Source organism: Schistocerca serialis, chromosome 1 (assembly GCF_023864345.2).
Source record: "Schistocerca serialis cubense isolate TAMUIC-IGC-003099 chromosome 1, iqSchSeri2.2, whole genome shotgun sequence".
In the NCBI taxonomy this organism is placed as follows: Eukaryota; Metazoa; Arthropoda; class Insecta; order Orthoptera; family Acrididae; genus Schistocerca; species Schistocerca serialis.
This window is the reverse complement of record NC_064638.1, coordinates 548,031,683-548,053,746: the sequence shown is the minus strand read 5'-3', so window position 1 is coordinate 548,053,746 and position 22,064 is coordinate 548,031,683. Positions and strand designations below refer to the sequence as shown.

The 22,064-nt window shown below is 42.0% G+C and overlaps 1 protein-coding gene across 1 annotated transcript; it reads right to left on the bottom strand.

Moving 5' to 3' along the window:
- Positions 1 to 2,079: 2,079 nt before the first annotated feature.
- Positions 2,080 to 15,622, bottom strand: LOC126413212 (uncharacterized). Its single transcript, XM_050083145.1, has 2 exons — positions 15,365 to 15,622; positions 2,080 to 2,553 (listed from the first exon to the last, which is right to left on the bottom strand). The coding sequence occupies exons 1-2, from the start codon at positions 15,620 to 15,622 to the stop codon at positions 2,080 to 2,082; spliced, it is 732 nt and encodes a 243-aa protein (XP_049939102.1).
- Positions 15,623 to 22,064: the final 6,442 nt, after the last annotated feature.

Genomic DNA, 22,064 nt, shown 5'->3' with positions numbered 1-22,064 from the left:
CACACTTGCCTTTAATATCAACGAAGGTTGTTTTGAGTTTCCTGTGTACTGAGTCATTCCTTCGAACAAATATTTCTTTTTCGGTTTCCTTACATTTTTCGTGCAGCCTTTTGGTTTTAGCTTTCCTGCACTTCCTATTTGTTTCATTCCTTAACAACCACTATTTCTGTATTTATTAATTTCCCTGAACATTTTTGTACCTTCTTCTTTCATCGATCAACTGAAGTATACCTTCTGTTAACCATGGTTTCTTCCCAGTTAACTTCTTTGTACATATCTTTTTCTTTCCAACTTCTACGACTGAAGCTTTTAGAGAGGTCCATTTCTAGTCAAGTGTATTGCCTACTGAGCTATTTTTTATTTTTGTATATATAGCCTTAGAGAAGTTAAAGCGTGTCTTTTCACCCCTTAGTACTTCTGTATCCCACTTCTTTGCGTATTGATTCTTCTTGGCTAATCTCTTGAAATTCAGCGTACAGTTCATCACTACTACATTGTGATCTGAGTCTATGTCTGTTCCTGGGTACGCCGTACAATCCTGTATCTGATTCCTAAATCTCTGTGTGACCATGATGTAATCTAATGAAATATTACCCCATTATTTTCCAAGTACATCTCCTTCTCTTGTGATCCTTGAACAGTCTATTGACTATTTCTTGCTGCGACTCAAATAGTCTTTCTCCTCCCTCATTCCTTGTCCCAAGCCAATACTCTCCTATAACTTCTTCTACTCCTTCCCCTACACATGCGTTCCAGTTGCCCATGGTTACTGGATTTTCATCTCCATTTACGTACTGTATTACCCTTTCAGTATTGTCATATACTTTCTCTATCGGTTCTTCAGCTTTCGATGTTGGCAGGTATACTAGAACCATCGTTGTCGGTGTTGGTTCGGTGTCGATTCTGACAAGAACTACCCTATCACTGAATTGTTCACTGTAACACCCTCTCTGTCCGACTTTCCTATTCACAACGAATCCTGCTCCTGTTATACCATTTCCTGCTGCTGTTCATATTACCCAATAATCAACTGATCAGAAATCCTTGTCCTCTTTCCATTTCAATTCACTGAGCCCCCTATTTCTTCTTGATTGAACCTTTGCATTTCCCTTTTCAGATTTTCTAGCTTCCTTACCACATTTAAGCCTCTGACGTCTATCTTTTTCTCATGGTCACCTCCCCCTTGGCAGTCTCCTCCCGGAGATCCGAATGGGGGACTATTCGGGAACCTGTTGTCAATAATTACAGGACACATGTCCTGTGGATACATGTTATGTGTCTTTAATGAAGTGGTTTCCATTGTATTCTGCATTTTTGTGGAGTTCATCACTGCTGATTCTTTCGCTTTTACGGGCAGTTTCCAAGGACGAGAGAGTGCCCTGAAACTCTGTCCGCTCCCCCGCCCTCTTTGACATTGCTGTTGACAGAATGAGGGCGACTTCTTATGCAGGAAGTCTTTGGCCATCAATACTGATTATTAGTCAAAATTTAAGCGATGGTTGGTTTCGAGAAGGATCTGCAATTCCGAATGCTTCTCCTGATTCAGTGCATCTATAAACGTATGAATATTTGTACGGTAGACCGCAATGAGTAACTTTACAATGAAGTAGCACACCACTACTAACCATTACCAATATTCATAGACTATCAAAATGTATCAGCATTCACGACTGTTTACTGTCATTGTATGTAACCCTGTACCAAAGAAAAACATACAGCACTTCGAAGTTATGTATATGTATCTAAGTATCAAACGTAGCTATTTCAAATAAATTTGTTAAATGGTACGTTTCTGTATATGTTTCACTGCCTTTTTAATCACGCTCTCCCACAAACATCAATTTCCTCCCTCAAGCATCTCACGAAATGAACACGACGAAAAGATCAACAGTCGACCTTCCCACCCACCAGCTGGGAATAAAACGAAGGGAGAGAATGACAACGGTGACAGAGGTACCTTCCGCAACAGACTGTGAAGTGGGTTGCGGAATTTAGATGTTGATGTAGATAACAGGTGGAACTCAAACGTCTGAGTTAAAGAAAGCTGTGTAAAATAAGGTAATCAAAACGAGATACTTTCTACACTGACCTGAGGAGTGTCTGATGGTGCTGAATGTTATCCACCAGCTGCAGCTGCAAGCGTTGTTCTAGGAGGCCTGCTGTATAAGAGTCACCACAAGACAGCATCGTAGTTTCACTCGTTGCCTGATATTCATAAATACAGTCTTGATGTTTTGACTTTCCTGTCTCCTTACGAAACTTATGCACAGCAGAAATGTTCTCGTTCAAAACTTTGAGCTCTGCTCCTATCACCAGCATCATATGGAAAAAGAAAATGTCGATGCAGACTGTAGATTCTGCCGCTATGGTTAGACCGATGGACTGGGCCACGTACAGTATCTCGTAGGTGGGCGATGTGTGGACTTCCATCGGCAGCCAGAGGGAGACGGGCAGCTGTCGTTTGCTGTCTGGCGATGGGTGATCGTCCCCGTGGACCCCGTGCGACAGCAGCGGCGACGACACCCAGCCCATCAAAGCAGGCACCGCCGCCGCCTGGCGAACGTAACAAGCACACACGTCACACGTTGACCTCTAGCGTGGATCCAAGAGGGTCGACGGAGGGGGTGTCGGGATCGGACTAGGTGGGGGGAAAGTGGAGGGACCATAAGAGTTATCACCCCCCCTCCCTCATGTCATTCCAAAAACACATTTCAGCACAAACATTCATACACCTGCACATATTTCCAAATTTCATAGGTAACGTTCAGAGAAAAATATATCATGAGAACTAAAAGAATCAAAAGGATTTCTATAAATTACAAAGTATATTTAACACAGGATAGTGTTCAGTTGCTTCTGTTGCTTCTGCCAGGGCCGGCCCAAGTGAATGAGCTTACGACCTGACCAGGAACATTCTAGGCAGGTAACGGCGCACAATCCCACACAATACATACCTGCTGTTAACAGCAAAATAAAATACTTTTCTTACCTCTGCGAGTAGAACGCAGGAAATTGAACAGGGTAAGAGAGAAAGGGAAGACCCTTCAGTAAAGGAAAAAAAATCAGAAAGTCTGATTTCCCAAACGCAATTATTTTTAGTCATGCTGATTAAGTTTAGGAAGCGTGACTGGTTGGAAAATTATTTGTGTTTTTCTGCTGCCAGTCACATTTGATTTTTTCTGTTTAGTTTAAAAAATTGAACCGTGCTTCGAGCATGTTTTAGTTCTCATCAGACGTTTATGATTACATATGTTATTCGAAGGTAAATTGTCTTAGTTTAAGTTACCGTAGAACTGTTTTGTTCATTTATTCTGCTGCTGGAGTGAGTGTTGGGGTATTTGGGGAACGGAGAAGCCAGTGGGTGGGCGCAAATCGGTTTCCAATGTTGTCATCTGCTGGCTTCTAATCGTCTAGAGCTGTGTGTGTTGTTCTAATTGATACACAGTCTGTGCAGTATGCAGATAGTACTAATGCAATAGATGTAATATGTGCCACTGTGAAACAAACGACTAACAAACAGCGAATAAGACTACGAAGCCTTTCGCGACGTATTTCTTGAATAAAAATCTCTCCCTTTGTATATAAAAGTGGGAGTCTCGCTAGTTTACAACAGTCAGTTTTAGCCCTGACGACGACCATGGAGGTAGTGGTCGAAAGCTTGGAGTTTTATCCTGAATTGACGCGGCATGTACACCGAGCGATTTATATTCAAACAGCGCATAAAGCTGAAGCAAATGGTGATCTTTACTCGTCCATACGTAACGCCATCACATTGGTTCTACACTGTTTACGTCCGTGGAGACATACCTGTACACTGAAAAATAGTTCAAAGCCAGTGTTGAAATAAACAGTGCAATAGTGTAATCGTAAGTGGACAAATGACATATAAAAAGTATATCACACGATTATCGCGCCATAACAAATGAGGCCGAACTATCTGTATCCTGCACAGGCCTCGGTATCAATCACAACAAACATCCATACACCAGCAGAAGACAGTAATGGAATCGATTTATGGTCACCCATTGCCCTCTACCCCACCCCCTCCAAACACCCCAGTAGCCACTCCAACAGCATAACAAGTGAGAGAAACTTATCCAGGTTATTCAGACTAAAACGTTTCATCTTCAAATAACATCTGTATTCATAAACGGTTGATGACGAGCGAAACATGCTCGAAACTCGTTGCAGTGTGTTAAATCAAACATAAAATAAATAAATGTGAGCAGGAGAGAAATATCAGTAATTATTCCCCAAGGTAGACGGAAACGACTGAAAGATAAATCATTCCCTCATTTAGAAGCTCGTACAGCCATAGTGTGGAGATATAGGTCGTTTGTGTTAAGTGAAATACTGATACTGGTGAGTACACAGTTCGAGTTTTTATTGCTTAAATTAAGGCTGCGAGAATTTGTTGCTGTTATACTCATGGTTCTAAAATTGATTATTTGACACATGATATTCTCAAATCTTTGGACAAGTTCTTCTCAAATGCTACATTTTCTGAAATGCACTCTCTTAGATGTTATGCTAAATTGAAGTACTAATTATGGATATAAGCAAATTATTATTGTCATACTAAAATATCTCACATGCAGATTATGGATTTAGGGAGGGTGAAAGTAGAAAAAACAAGCGAATAAGCTAAATAAACAGTTGTTTCGCCGATAAGATGTACGCACGACAGTCATGGCAATGACATAGCGCTTTTAATGTCTAAAGCGACGTTTTTTCTGGAAACTCTGCAATGGGGAGCAAATTACAATGTCTTAGATTGCTCCCATTTGATTTTATCTCACTTCTTGATATCCAAGTACTGGCAAATAGCGTTTCGACAAGAGTATCTGCCATCGCTCGCCAATACCATGGCTTGCCAGATTAACCGACTTGAATCTGTGCTTTTCTCTGAATAGGAAACACTTTTGTGTATTCCAGCCCCGTTGATAGTGTCTGTGAACACTGGAGACTCTTTTTGTATGGTTGTTAATGCATTCTAAACATGCCTCAGATTCTTAAGCGTATACAGGCGTCGATGAGGAGAAATGTTGAAGCCTGCCTTCACATGAACAGTGGCCATGTGGAATACTTATTGTGTTTGCTTTCAAGTGCATATTTACAGTTCAGACTCTAGGGGACGCCGTCATACGTTGTAAATCCACACAATCGTATCGGGGAAACCATTGGTTCCCGGACATACGTTTATTAATAATATTTACTTGATAGATTCTTTCTCCACCCGCCCCTTCCGTTTGTATCGGTGTTAGTCAGCCTTTTTATATAATCATTATCAAAATCATATTCATCTAAGTTACGTCCGCCGTGCATGTTAGAGAGCCAGCCACTTACAGGACGTGGCGTTGCGCCGCCCGGGATCAAACGCTCTAGGCAGATTAACAATGAGGGTTGGTGCACCGGCCAGCTCGGAGTGAGTTTTGGCGGTTTCCTACATCCCACTAGGTGGGTACTGGCCTAGTACCTGCCAATGTTACTTGATTCACAAACATTTCCAAAAACTTCTGCTAGCTTTCATGTGAACAACATTGTACGTTGACAGGATACACGTATACAATGAAGAGCCAAAGAACCACGAACACCTGGGCCCGAGAACACGCAGAAGTGTCACAATACGACGTGGCATGGACTCGACTAATGTTTGAAGTAGCGCTGGAGGGAACTGACACAATGAATCCTGCAGGGCTGTCCATAAATCCGTAAGAGTACTAGGGGATGGAGATCTCTTCTGAACAGCACGATGCAAGGCATCCAAGATACACTCAATAATGTTCATGTCTGGGGAGTTTGGTGTCAAGCGGAAGTGTTTAAACTCAGAAGAGTGTTCCTGGATCCACTCTGCAGTAATTCTGGACGTGTGGGGAGTCCCATTGTCCTGCTGGTATTGCCGAAGTCCTGTCTAGATGTATCAGGGGTCCCATATCACTCCAAACCACCTTGAACTCTCCCCCCCCCCCTCCCCCCTCGCCACCGACATGCCGGGTCCATGGACTCATGATGTTGTCTCCATACCTGTGCACGTCCATCCGCTAGATAGAATTTGGAACGAGATTCGTCCGAGCAGGCAACATGTCTCCAGTCATCAACAGTCCAACGCCGTTTGTTGACGGGCCCAGGCGAGGCTCAAAGTTTTGCGTCGTGCAGTCATCAAGGTTACACGAGTGGTCCTTCGGCAACGAAAGCCCATAACGATTATGTGTCGTTGAATGGTTCGCTGGGTGCAGTTCCGTATTCTGGCTCTTTACATGTCTCTGTACATTAATATGCATGCCTATACCAGTTTTTTTGGCGCTTCAGTGTATTCCGTCCCGGAGCGGTAACAGGGTGGTGACAGGAAGGCATCCAACGACCACTTAAATTAACCATGCCTAATCCGGTAGTAACCATGCTGAACCTGCGCCAGTGAGGGACAAAGGCAAGAGATGAAGTATTATTCTATAGTAGGTTGAAACTGTGTGACAGCTAGTAGTATTTGTCGGGGGAGGAGGGAGAATTGAGTGGGTGGTATGGAAGGGGGCAGACAGTAACACACTGGGACTGTGCAGAACCTAAACCTGAAACCGCACTTGCTTCGTCTCGTTGAGAGCTCTCAGTTGTATCTAAACAAAAGATCAAAAAAAGAGCAAATCCCTTTTACAATGCTTCGTTGTGTGTGTGGCACACGAATGGTACTGTACTAGAGAGCCACACGCAGCCCAACGGAGGACCGTGGGTTGCCCTCTTCTCAAGGTGCCTGCAACACAAACGCCGCCCATTCTACTTAAAGCGGTTGCTTCAGATTCTAGGGCGCAACATTTTCCGTACACAACATCGCTGCTGCGCCGGCAATATGAGCCACATGATACGGTCGTAATTTCCTAGTACCCCTCATCCGGGTGGCCTTTATGGGAGGACCTCTAGAAGCTCGCCAGTCAGTGGGAGTCCCAGACTCAACATCAACGTTTTGCTTCAAAAAATGCAGCGAGTATATTCCCCAGAGTGCAGCGCACGCCATAGAAACCCAGGACATAGCCCAAGCCGAAATTGCCTACTGCAGCGTTTCTTGATCCTGAAAGAGTGAGTGCTGAAGTTGCACCTCCAAGAACTGTCATCATAATGAATTTTCAGCCTGTAGTGAAGTGTACGCTGACGTGTAACTTCCTGGCAGTTTCATAAAGTGTGCCGGACCAGTACTCGATACTGGGACCTTCGATTTCCACGAGCAAATGCTCTACTGATTGCTACATAGGAAGAACTCGTGACCCATAATCACAGGTTTATTTCCGCCAGTACATTATACCACACCCTCCGAACCATACAGAAGTTGTCCTGCGTAACTTGAAAGACGAGCACTCGTGGAAGAAAGGATACCGCGGCATCATGACTTAGCCCCATTCTAGGGGATGTTTCCAGAATGAATTTTCACTCTGCAGCAGAGTGTGCGCTGATACGAAGCTTCCTGGCAAATGAAAACGCTCTGAGGCCGGATTATGGGTCGAGCTTGTCGGTAGAGGACTTGCCCACCAAGGTTCGAGTCCAGTTCCAGTATAGAGTTTTGCTCTACAGGTAATTTCAATTGTTATGATATTAGTTAAAATCTTTTATCAGATCAGGGCGATCTTCACGTTACCTTCCCTCGGAACCTGTTTCAGTTGCTCAGCGTTATCGCATACCTTCTGTGTTGTAATAAAGTTCTATTTTTCTTGGCTATCTGGACACATTTCCCTTCCTGTGCGTACCCACAACGGGATACTACCGCTTGTGCAGTCCGACTGATCTGCATACAGAATTACTTTCAAACCTAGCATTTCTTTCCAGCTCTTTTTGTGACAATCACTTCATGCAATGATTTTGTAAGATTCTTCAATTTCTCCAGGCGTATTTTATGACGAAATGAATCTCGGGTGAACAGCCTGGTATGAGTGCATAGTGTCTTATGCACACTCATTTCAGGCTCTTCACCCGAGATTTATTTCGTCAATTTTGTAAGAGAAAATTCGCAATATCCCCAGTCGAATGGATTTTACGTTAAACGATATTACCCATAACTATTGGCTCTAGCTAACAGATCCGGTGGAAGTACAGTTCGTACCAATTTCATTCCTAACACAGAACTGTAGTGTTCAAGTCAACTTTTGGGAAGTTAACATCCAAACGTCTCAAAGTTAGGCAGTTCGCGTGCCAGGTATCTTAACTGAAGATGATACTTGTGATGAGTGAATGTCCGGTGTAGTTGATGCTGTTGTCTCAATGATGGTGAGAGACGGAAAGTAAAACACACTGCTGCCACATAGACTTTGTCTACGGAACATCGCAAAGGGTTTCGACTAGGTTTATGTTCCCATTCACGGACGGATCACTAGGAACGGCATATGTGCCTTCACTCTGTCACTGTGGAGAAGTGTAGGACATTGCCGAAAATATCTGGAGGAAGGTTGATAAATTGTCACTCCTCAGACAACGAAAGAGAGGGGGGTTGGAAACTCAGGGTACAGATTCTGCGATGGGCATCAGCAGCAGGAATGGTGTCTATTACTCTGTCGAGCTCGGCTCTCATACATCCAGCCATGTCAAGGAGTTAAAATGCCAGGAACGTTCGATCAAGTACTCCTTAGTGCTGGCAAGTACTCCTTAGCTGGCAGCCCGAGGAAATTTTATTCAGTGTTCCTGTGAAATTTTCCACTCTAATATTATTATTCTGTTGATTTATCTCTGAAGTCCACCTGAATGATGTGTTTACATGGTAATTTAATGATATAATGAGAACTGACACAGAGAAAGAAAGAGCATACGCGTAGATTACTATAAATAATCAGGTCTTTCTAGGGTAGAGAACACAAATGTCAAAACCGCATCCTGCGGACCATATGTGTCTTCGCTTACGGTCCGCTGCCGTTTGCGGGAACATAATACATTAGAAAGATTCTTCCCTTACATCAAAAATTGCATATGCCTCAAGTGCTTGGGACCCCTGAATTATCAGAAAGAAAAGCTAAGTGCTTGTGGGGGCACCTATATGTACAATAACAGTAGCCACGTCTGTCGTATTTCCTTTCTTTGTTGAAGGCTCTGCAGCCTACTACCATGAAAGTGTTGTCGTTATCACTCTTCTATAATCCTTGGTCTTAAAGATAAATCTGCTTTCATTCTGTGTTGCCTGTTGACCGTTGCCGCAGTGTTTACGGTGTTAGAGCTAAGAAAACTTTCGTTTGCCAGTGCGATTCAAGCCCGTACCGAAATAGAGTGGTTGTGGTTTCTGAAAGTAATAAGAAGAAAAGGAAGTGTCGGAGGAATCCATATCATTTCAGATCAGGTGCACGAATCACTGAATAAACAGCCTTAGTTAGTGAACAAAGGGTTTAAGTTTACAAGGATTAAAACTTCAGTCGACATTACAACATAAAACATGCGTCATCATATGATAAATTCAGGACCAGTTTCCTGCAGAGAAAATGTTCGATCTGAGAACTGACGTTCCCGCGCAGCAGCCACGTTATGAGACAATATCTCCACAGTCAGACTGACTCATCAAAGTGAGTCACGTTGTTGCCGAAATTGTGATACATAATTGAAAATCATTTTCAGGTGGGAGGTTTGACAAAGACCACCTTGAGAACGTTGTCGATATTTTACTCCCTGAGAAAAAAGAACGTTTTCCTGAACTGATCTTATCGCGACAGACTGTAAGTCACCTTATGTAGAATTAGCCGCCAGTTTTGAGAACATGTTAAAATGAAAAGCCACAGAGTTTGAAATTTATTCTCTTACATTCGAAGAGAACAGTGATGCGACCGATACCGAGCAGTTACCAATGTTCGTGAGGTGTGTCCATAAAGATTTCAGTCGGGTGGTTTGGTCCTTCTTACAGACACCACAAAAGACGGTGACTCAAACGACGGTATTATTGGAACCATAAGAAGGCTTGGTTCAAGTCTTACAAAATTGCCAGCAGTAACAATCGACGGGGCTATTTCATCTGCAAGTAAGCGAGAAGGCAGCTAAAGCCGGACTAACTTTGTAGTGCAATCTCATTGCATAATTCCGCAAGTAAACTTGTGTACACCTCTGCTAATGGCCATATGACGACGTGCCAGTAGAAGTAAACGAATGTGGCTCTATGGTAAGTCTGACTGGACGCCTTAGATGTAGAGCAAAAGACAGAACTTTGAGAATATTTGGTGTGTACGGGGGTGGGGGAGGTGGGGCGTATTAGGAGGCAGGGATCTGTGTGATATTGACGTAAGTAGCGTCATATGTTACATAATCATCAACACATGATATCTGCAGACGAACCGGAATTTCTTTATGTGTTGAGCAATTGTACTGGTACAAAATGAATGTTTGCAAATGTTAGATTGGGAAGTGACACTTGAATATGAGGACGATATTATCGAATCCCCAATGAAAACGCATTTCGAAGTATGCTTTGAGTTATTTACTGCGAATGAAAGGTATAGGAAGAGAAAAACTATTTATTTCTAGGCACCGGCTTCCGGAGAAGTTCATTCAAGACTAGGAGGCGGCAATATTAAACATGCTATTTTGTTTATAAATGAGTTGGTCAGTTTCAAGACATGTCCTCTCACAAGAACTGAAGTCTATAGGTGACACTAAAAGCTTACTGTATCCCATAGAATTGATAATTATCTGTGGTATACGAGTATTTCGAAATGAATGAAATCACTGCAGTTCCCGGGGAGGAAGAACAGGTTTCCCCTCTCACCTCCCTCCCACTCTTCCCACAACCTTACGGACCCCTGTGTGGCTAACGCATATCGAATAATGGATGACGTGCCTGGCGCTGGAATTTCTGAACTGTAAAGGTGCTGAGGAGCAAGACACTCGTAAGGCACAGTAAATGACATTTAAATGAAAATGACATTTGAAATCTGAAGACGAATGGCCGAACCAAGTGGAAGACTTTTTCAGTATGCAGAGCGACGAACTATAAGGCTACATGCGATATATTCTGTTGCGTGTTTCTATGATGTGGTTTTGTAGACTTTTGTGTTTTATATGGAGAAATACAGAACGTTTTGAGACTATAGAGACAGGCAATACTGAGACAATAATTTGAAATGTAAACCAAACCTGTAAGAACAAATAGACGTGTTGGATTAGTCTGTGATAGCGACGTCTGGTGTACTCGTTGCCTTCACCGTTATTGTACTGGTTCCTGACGACGGTCAGCAACTCCACCAGCTGTAGAAGCGTATCTCTCTGTCCGATGAAAAGAGCAACCTGCAAATTATAGTTTAGTCATTATATGGTCAAAGTAATTTTGTAATCACTGACGTATTTTGATCTACGCTGACAATTAGAAAGATTGAAAGCAGTGCACGTGGATTAATAGAGGACAGGCGGAAAAATATTTGATTTTTTAAAATCAAGTAGGATTAAGAGCCACGTAGTAATTATTTACAGCACTTCCACTAAGGCCAACTTTCACGCTTTTTGAGTAAAAGGAGGACAACGGCGTGATCAGTTAAAGAACGTAAGATTGTAACAGAAATTTGTGCTTTTACTTAGCACTTTCTCAGCAGCTGTAGAACTTTAAGTGATCAAGCACAGACCACACCTCGTATAGCGTATCATCTAAGTGTACGACGCCTGCTGTACGATCATGTTAAAAATTATAAAGTGTGTCCTAACAAGTGCTAAAAGATTCCAACCGAGAAACAATTTGGTAAGAGAAGACAAGAAACTTTACACACATTTAATAAACTAAACGGGTTCAAAAAATGACTCAGGAACCAACTGTAATGATTTTTGTAAAAAGTTTACTCAGGAACCAACTGTAATGATTTTTGTAACGTACGTCTAATTTCACGAGGTCAGTCCCACCGTTCTATCATTAACAATTCTGAATAACTATAGTATACTCGCCTCTTATGTGGTTACACTGGTACTCTTAAGTACTTATACGCGTATAGTCTATTCTACCTACATTTAAGTTATCTTTTAAACTTTTACGTGTAGTGCTTTATCAAATATTTTAAATTTTTCTGTTATAGTTTTAGTATGAACTGCATTTCATTATATTCTGCTCCCAGAAAGTTTCCATGTTATTCGCTGGTGCGCCATTCGCGCATAAGAAACTCTTAATAGTTTACTATAACGTTGATTCGTAGTTACTATCTACAGCTTAATTCTAGCATAGATTTAAAGTCATAGAATATTACCTCTCATTGTCTTCGTGTTTTAACATAGGACATAGCTACTGTTGAGCTGTTATTTTTCTAACAAATTACCTATTGTCTTTAGTATTTCTAACTATTGAGATCTCTCTGTTTCAAAGGTGGTTTATCTACAAGCAAGTCTTCGATCAGAATAATAAGTAGTGCGAGACTTACATATTTTGTGTATTTTATTTTTGAATATTAAAATGGTCAACCGGTACGCCTGAGATTAAAATTTTGTAAATTATGTTTGCCGTTCAAGGTTACTGTTTAAAGGTTATTTCATTTCATACATGCCGTTTGGTATCCTTTAAAGCTTAGTAGCGTACTTGTGAATTTTACTCTTTATGCAAGCCAGTAAGCCGACAAACATGCTTTTGCGTCCTTTTAATTCCCACACACACATTCGTTTGTGTAATTTTTCGGAACGTATTTACTGTAATTGGTTGAGGACTCCCAGGAAGTTACATTCTCCTTCCTCCATTGCCATTCCTTCCACATATTCCATATTCTTCGAGAAATCGGCTTATATCAGTTTCCTTGTTAATTAGTTCATAATTGGTTACCAAAGCGGGCGATGAAATTAATGACACTTTCAAATTATTCGAACGGCGTGTAGATGAATGTGGAGATATTACAATTACTACGTCTACGTTCTACATTACAGCGTTGTTCGAAGTACCCATTGCTTCTGTTGACATTAGTGGCAGCTTCATAGTACAAAAAAAAAAAAAATTCACGCAGCGGGTTACTATATTACAACTGAATGTTTAAGTGCTTATTGTTTGGCTCCGGTATCTGTTTTAGCAAGACGGAGACGTCCGATGTCGTCTACACGACCTTCGTGAAATACATTTTTCGCTAGTCGGAGAACGACTTAACATCCGCATCCACAAGATATATGCGAGGTTGCAGCGCCAACAGCTTAGTTCAGATTTTGGAATGATGCGTTCTTTCGTTTTTTTTCCTTCATTTCGCCTTTACACATGCTATAAAGCTGGAAACAGTGTTTAAATCGCACGAAGATTCGAAGTAATTGCGAAAGGTATGGAATTTCGGTCAGAAAAATTCTTTTACTCAGAATTATTTATGGCGAAAAAATATCTGAACAGCCATAGAAGGGATTCTGATGCTAACGTATTCCCTATTTTCACTGGGAATTTCTGCACGATCGGTTCTACGTTTGCTGCATGATTAACTCACGCTCTCGCACAGACTAACATGCATGCACGCGCGCGCGCGCGCGCGCGCACACACACACACACACACACACACACACACACACACAGCCGGAAGCTGGTGGCCGAGCTTCTAGGCGCGTCAGTCTGGAACCGCGCGACCGCCACGGTCGCAGGTTCGAATCCTGCCTCGGGCATGGATGTGTGTGATGTCCTTAGGTTAGTTAGGTTTAAGTAGTTCCAAGTTCAAGCTGACTGATGACCTTAGATGTTAAGTCCCATAGTGCTTAGCGCCATTTGAACGATTTTTGAACACACACCCACACACACACACACACACACACACGCATACACAGAGGCAACAGACAGACGGAGAGAGAGAGAGAATAAATATTCATTTATAGGAGAACTGGCGCCTCTGAGCCCATCAGATGTAATTGCTCGCTTTAAAGAGTAACTTTGTGTTAGGTGATGTGCATAAGAATTCTGTGTGACTGTCCACTTCTGCAAAAGATCCCACGAAGTAGGACACAAGATTTTCAGATAGCACTCCAACTTAATTACAGATCGCAAATAGTTTTTCCTGTTGAGAGGAACCGCAGCTAAGCAATCAGTGTTTCAGAAATAAACCGTTTTCAGCTGTATATGAACTTTTAGAGGAACACAGCCGGTTGCGTCATGCCAAATCACATCTTCAAGCGTACATCTACAACACAGGAAACGTACAATCGATACTATGGTAAAAAAAGATATAAAAGCTATCACTGTCCGAACAGGCCTTAAAGGTGCAACGGCACCGTCAGACCGCCGAGTCATCCTCAGTCCTTAGGCGTCACTAAATGAGAATACGGAGGAGCATGTGATCAGCACACCACTCTCCCGGCCGTTGTCAGTTTTCGTCAGCGATTACGCTGCTTATCACTCAAGTAGCTACTCAATAGGCTCACAAGGGCTGAGTGCAGCCCGCTTGCCAACAGAACTCGGAAGACCCGGACAGTAACTGATCGAAGTGTTAGCCAAGCCAGAGAGCGCTTAATTTCGGTGATCTGACAGGAGTCGATGTTACCCCTCCAGCAAGGTCGTTAGCTAAAAGAAACAGATAGCTATCCTAATAATCTACGCTCTACTAGAACCAACATGAAATACACTTCAGTAAAACATTAAAGCCCTCATACGGAAAGGAGGGGGACTCAGCATTGTCAAAATAAGATACTATTATCCATAGCAATAAGGTTGTTATAGTTCAACTTGAGCAATTGAAAAACATATTTACCTATAACGAAGAGAGAAAAATAAGAAAACAATAAAATGTAAAATCCACCAGGTAACATCACTGGAACCGTATGGCTAAGAAAATTCACTTGATACAAGGAAGAGGCGGAGGCAGTTTGAGGGTTAGCGTCCACCGCTTCTTGATATCAAGTTATCTTATCCATGGGCTTTCAGTGTCGCTATCCGGTGGCGGGGAGGGGGGGGGGGGGCGGGATGGAGGGGCATTTTAGCTTTTTCTGTCTTCTTTATTTTGATCTCTTCATTGTAGGTAAACATGGTTTCAACACGTCAGTTCTTCAAGTGGTCAATTTCAACTAGCGCGTAACAGAAGGCTGAGTTCCCCTATTTCCCGTATCAGGGCTTAAATATTTCGCTGACGCGTGAATATTTCAAAGTGGTCGTCATAGAAAATAGATTACTTCTGAAAACCATACTTTCCAATATAAATGAAAAATCGTTGCGAGATTAGAATACAACGGGGCCCTGACAAACGCGAGTCTTTGTATAGTAATGTTGCTACGATTTTCCAGAAAATAGATTATTAGGATAGGTATCTGTTTTCAGCTTATCACACTGCCGGTTGTACGTTACATATCTTATAGATGTACGCGAGAACACGTGATTTCACATCACATGTCGAAACCGGTATGTTCCTGTAAAAGGTCCATATACACCTGGTAGCGGTGTATTTCTGAAACATCATTTCAGTACACCATTTGCGTGTCACACAATTGTAATGCTCACCTTGATCCACATTACGCTGCAAATGAAAGCCACGAAACATGAAAGTGCCGTCTCCTCAATTTTTCGTGGCGGGTCCATGTAGAGCTTGAGGCCGGCAGAGAGCACGGGGCAGGCGATGCAGAGCAGCGAGAAACCGGCCAGCAGGGCGGAGCCGAGTCGCGCTGCGCCGGAGCCCCGCAGCGGCCACAGACCCATCAGGCGGCGCAGCGTCGCTCCGGGACCCAGCAGGGCATCTCGGTCGACGCTGCAGCGCTCCATTGCGGCTCCTGAACCCAAGTGCAAATGTGAGGAGCTTGTTCGATCCGTTTGACATCGTAGCTACGGGACAACCAAAAGCATTATGATCATTGCCCAACGAGTCGTTGGATACCGTGAAGCGGTAACAATAATACGTAAGCGGAGCAGACACGGACCGGGGATTACCCTAGTAAAGATAGGGACTGAAAATGGGGAGATCCATTGAGATAAGCGACTCTGACAAAGCGCAGCGTAAAGCTGTGGACGAGTATATCGAAACCGGTGAAGCTGGTCGAATGTTAACGTGCTACTGTCGTGAGCATCTACGGAAAGGACAGTAAAACTACTACTAGGTGCTAAATGGTTGGGCGTCCACGACTCTCAAGATAACGTGGAGTTAAAATGCTTGTCTGCTCTGTAAAGTAGGATAGTTGGTGGTCTGTGGCATCTCTACCGAAAGAGCATAATGCTGGTGCAAGCACAAGTGTTTCGGAGCACATCGTTCATCCTACATTGTTGAACATAGAGTTCAGCAGCAGGTAGACATTCGTATTCACATATTGACCTACCGACAACATCAATTACCATTGCGGTGGACATGTGACTATCGGGATTCGATCGCCGACTAATGGAAATATGTCACCTCTTCGTGTGAATCACATTTTTCTGCACTGGGTCGTTGGTTGTCCCCACAAACTCCGAGAACTATGTGAACGACAGCGCGAAAGGCGCCACATGGCGCAGGCGTAGGCTGGTGGGAGCAGTATTATGGTATGGGAGACAGTCTCCTGCATTTGCATGGACCTGTGGTAGTAATCAAAGAGATGATGATAGCTGCGAACCATCTGCAGCCCTCCATGCTTGATTTCTTCCCCGAGGGCGAAGCCATATTTTAGCAGTATAATTGTCCGTGTCTCTGAGTCAGCGATACAGCGGCTTGAGGAACATTATGCTGAAATGTTGGTGTCTCAGCAGCCACATTCACGTGAGGTAAATCCTTTGAAACCCATCTGAGTTGCTGTCGGAAGCCATCATAGCATACACAAATCAGCGGCCCGTTATTTACTCGAATTACATTACTGTGCGTAGACTTCTAATGGCACATACTTTTATAAATCTACCACCAAACTTTTGTATCCCTGATACGCAGAATCAGTGATGTATTTCGTTCCAAAGTGGCATAAACAAGCTCTTAAGCAGGTGGTCATAATGTTTGGCTCATCGGTGTATAAGCTAATAGACTACATCGTTGAAACTGCCTGACTGTGTCCGCGGTCCCCTAACAGTCCGCGGATTTGAGAAACACTGTTCGCTGGATCTAGCCGACGTTACACAAGAAGTACATTTCAGGTACAAAAAAGGAAGGAATCATTTAGGCAATCAAGTTGTTTTTTTTTATAAAAAAAAGGCGAGAAATTGTGTGATATTCAATGGTTGTTTTTATGCGGCCTACTTGGTAGATATTTTGTTCTTTCTCAAAGAACTGAACTTAAGGCCTGCAAGGCATTTGTCTTAATATCTTCCACGTTGAGAGTAAAGTTGAAGCTACAGTTACGAAACTTCAGCTGCGAGCAGTAGGGTACAAAACAATAACTACTCATCATTTCCAGCGCTCAAGGACATTATTCGTTCTTCTGGCGAAAAACTCTATGCTGAAGTGCACAAAACACTTTAGAGGATTAGGTGCAAGTTTTTGTTCCACAACCTGGTAATTGTTGGACTGAAAATCCTTTCACTAGTGTAGACATCTTGACTTAGAAGGTACGAACGATGATGATGACGTTCAAGCCCGCAATCGCTTCGCTGTGTTGTGGGGAGATAAACGTACCTACACTCAATAGATTTTTACAGCTTGTTTCGGCCACCTTCGTTATCAGCATACATTTGTATACCAATTAGTCCACTCACAGTCTCCACAAGGTTTGCTTTCGGCGAGTTACGATATATTTAAAAAAGACGTCAGTGATGTCTAGAAATAAATACAGTTCCAGAATCTGATAAATGTAAAGGAAATCCGAGCCACGTTATTATATTCTCATCACTGCCATACCAAACAAGTGAGAACTAACTTCATGTGTACTAAAGAGAAGCGCGGTGTAGTACACTCGGTAAATTAATTAGTGTTGTGAAGCCAAATTCAAAGTAATTCAAAGTAATTATAGAGACTCAAAGTGAGCATAGAGATGATGGAAGAGAAGAAGTACCAATCACAGCCGCATGGGGGTACTGAAATGATTCGTTGGCGACAAGTGAAAATTTGTGGCGCACCGGAACACGAACGGATTTCCCTCTTTCTTAGAGAGCTCCCCTTAACCGTCTCGCTGCACGAGTACGCTTCCCATCCAAGTCAAATTCCCAACTTGTCACACACTACTTCCGTAGCAGCCCCCTGTCCACTTTCCTCATTGCTCACATCATCTTGCGTGATTCCCGCAATAGGTCGGTCCACATGAAGGTGTCATGAAATGCTGTCAAGGCATACTATTATATGTCTCGTTTATGTTCTTTCGGACTCCGCTGCTAGGGTGTAAAAACATCTAATCTTCTCTCTACGTGTAACAACGGAGCCTAGCATGACAGCACATTTTAGAAATGTTCGTACCGGAATAGCGGAATGCGGCCGTTTTATTTCTCAATTCCAGCACATTTCTCACTTTTTTCTGGTGATTCAGTACCTCAGTTGGTACAAGAGTTACATGGTTAAATGCAAAAAATTGCTTTGCATAGTGTTATTTGCTCAAGACCTACTTTCCGTATTTCAACCAACCGTGTTACACACATGACTTAATTTTTGCAAAACTGGAATGCAGTGGTAGACACAAAAAATCGAAAACAACCAGTGTTAGGGTCGATTCCAAAATTTCAGGTGTCGGCAAGCAGATCTGTGACGCGGCGGAATGCAATGAATGGAACAGAATGAATAGAACTTCGTAGAGCCTCTTGTAAATTTTACAAACGGTGAAACTCCGTAGAACCTCGCACAAAACAAAACTTTTAAGAAGCAATTTTTCGTGATTATTCATTTGAAGACGGTTGTAAATAAGTAATCAGGTAATGCTGTTAATCTGTTAAAGAAATTTACACTTGTAAATTTTACAAACGGTGAAACTCCGTAGAACCTCGAACAAAACAAAACTTTTAAGAAGCAATTTTTCGTGATTATTCATTTGAAGACGGTTGTAAATAAGTAATCAGGTAATCCTGTTAATCTGTTAAAGAAATTTACACTAGTAAATATATGTGTACGATACCTATATATGTTGTGCCCCTTTCCCAAACAGTATATTATCATCAAAAGTGCCGGAGATTCTTGTAATATATTTTCTGAGCATAGTTATTCCGGCCGACAGCATAACATAAGAACGATTTATATTTTGCGAAATTGTTTGGTAGGATATACAAAATGCGTGACACATTACAAAACACAAAGTGTTGTCGTTTTACCTCTGCAGTCCCCACTCATCTCTTACCTGCAACCTGTAAGACTTTCACAGTAACACAGCGCTTTTGCATCTTCTTCCGTAATTTAAACCATTGCTCCTGAGTCACGTGGACAGCAGTTATTTGAAGAAAGACGGAAGAACAGTACAGTCTTTGATCCCAGATCATTTGAGCTACTGGCCATACCCTATGTTTTCCCGACTTAGTCTCTGTAACGTTAACTGGAAAAATACGCAAGACATATTTATAATACATGCTATCATCTACAAAGATGGCGGTAATAGTCGTCCACGACTACTGTCCTTTGTACAGAATTCTACGTAATAGCACAAGGCTGTCCGGAAGAACACATATTACGGGGTTTCAAAATTTTTGGAAGCGAATTAATAATCGTTTCGTATGACAGGATATCATTGCTCGTCGATTGTGGCCTCCACTGGGGATAAACACAGTGATTCGAGGAAATGGTACTGCTAACAAGACTGAAAAGGCTTCGAATGGAGGTGGAACGATTACATAAGCCTACGTCTCTCCTCTTGTGTGCTTGATGGCCCTTGAGCACCTATACGCTTATTTAAAGATGCTTCCCACCCTCGGATGGTAGTCGATATGCTTACAGAAACTGCCAACACACGCGTACGTTCGCAGTCGACACGTACCGTGCCGCTGGCGAAAACGAAAGTAAGAGGAACCAATGTTCCAGTAATTTCGACTTATAAAAGTCCACAAATTCCGTAACACTTACAGTCTGTTGTCTGTTCCATATTAGATTTATCAGGCGCAATTCCCCTAATTCGCTAAATGTTTTGTTCTGTATATTTTATTACACTAAGGGTCCAAAGTATTTAGTGTTCGTTCAGTAGCACTGTACAACGAAACACTTTTATCATTATGATATAAATTTATTTAATATACGATATCAGTTTTACATCTACATTCTGGACCGTTCTTCCTTTTGCTTTTTTAAACTTTGCAATTAGATTTTCACAATACGGTTGACGCTAATTTGCAAGTATCTGCAGATTCAAGTTTTTCGGCGTTTCTATGACTCTTTTGCATGAGTCAGACAAACCTATAACTCTTCGTGCTATCCCTCTTTCTATAACTTTCCCCATGTTAGTTATTTCTGGCATAGGTCCCACATACGTGATCAGTACTGCAGGATGGGTCGAACGAAACCCTTATAAGCAATCTTCTTTATAGACTGACTGCACGTATGGTGAGGAAGCAGAGATTGTAGCACCCTCGGTTCAAGAAAGAACTCGAAAATTTCGACAGGCAAATATTAGCAGAAATTCATGTGCCTATGAAAAGATCAATGGGCTTCCACAGACATACGTTAGCGAAAGTTCTTGCCGAGAACCCTAGAACTTTCTGTTTATACGTAAAGCCGCTAAGTGAATAGAAGGCTTCTGCCCAGTCACTAATCGACCAGTCTGGGGTGGCAATAGAAGACATAAAAAAGAAAACTGGAGATTTAAATTTCAGGTATAAGAAGTCATTCATGCAGGAGGATTGTACTAACATAACGCTGTTGGTCTGTCGCACAGACTCCAGCACTGGTATAGAGAAACAAGTGCAAGAGTTGGAAACTAAAGGTTCTCCCTCTAGAGTTTATAGCACAATAGAACGGCCTGAGATATTACTGTTTGAAAACTCTTCCCAATTCGTCACGGCAAATAAAAATAGTGTTTATTATACAATTCTGTGACAGGCGAGAGAAACGTTCAAGGACGGCAAACCTCAGAAAATAAATATATTGTACATTAATGAAATTAATGATTACAGTCAACAGATGTAAATTACGTATTCATGTAATCTTCAGGTTACAGCCTATTAATATCGTGAGGCCCGACACATCAAGCTGTTGAAGCGACTGCCGACGTCATTAATTGAAGGTAATCGACCCATCAACTTAACACAATTATTTTGTACAGATTATACGTATGGAATGAAATGAAATGATCAGCAACTAGATCTCAGGATGGTTCTGCTTAGTAATGTTGAATAGGCAACGAGAGAGCACGTAATGTTTTGGGTCGTTCTACCCTCGAACAATTCGTCACCAATTACTTCTTTACAGCCACTGAAAACAAAAATGCAAATATTATAGAAAGTTATGGCTATATTAATGGGATATGATCAGAACTGATACTGCAATTAAATACAAATTTCAAAAGATTTTTATATTTTATCTAATGTTACGGTACATAGAAACATGAATACCCTTGCTCTACAACAGCCAGATGTAAGAAGACGCCACAGAATGGTGAGAATAAATGAATTAAAGTTTTATTTGTTTTATAATAAAAGATATCCAGAGTTCGTTTTCGTTTGGCCTCTTGAGCAAATGTCTCTGACCAAATGTTTTATTATGATTTTAATTACAAGACGTGTTTTACACAGGAGAACAAAAACAGAAATTCACCACACATCACAGTATTAATATGTTTCTACTGGTATATTTTCATGTTACACATTGTTCGGGTATGAAATTACATGGGGGCAATGCTTCTCTGTATTTCGTGGATGGCATATATAACGCTATAAAACTAGTGACTCGTCAGGTCCTGATGGAATACCAGTTCAGTATTACAGAGAGTAGGCCTACTCTTCGACTTTGCCCCCTTCTTTAGCCTGCATTTATCCCAAATCTCTCGTCCAGCGCAAAGCCCCAAGCGACTACAAAAATGCATTGGTGACTCCTGTATATAATAATGGTAAAGAAACTGAACCACATGATTACAGAACAATATCACTAACGTCGATTTTCTACAGAATTCTTCGACATATTCTGAGTGAGATATATAGTAAATTTCCTTGTGACAGAAAGGCTTGTCCACCAATTAGCACTGATTTAGGAAACATCGCTCGTGCAAAACTCAGTCTCCCTTTCCATATAATTTCCTGCAAACTGTGGACGGAGGCATTCCTAGATTTTCGAAAAGCGTTTGAGACAGTAGCCCATGGCAGACAGTTAACGAAAGTCCGAGCTTTTGAATTAGGTCCCCAGATACGTGAG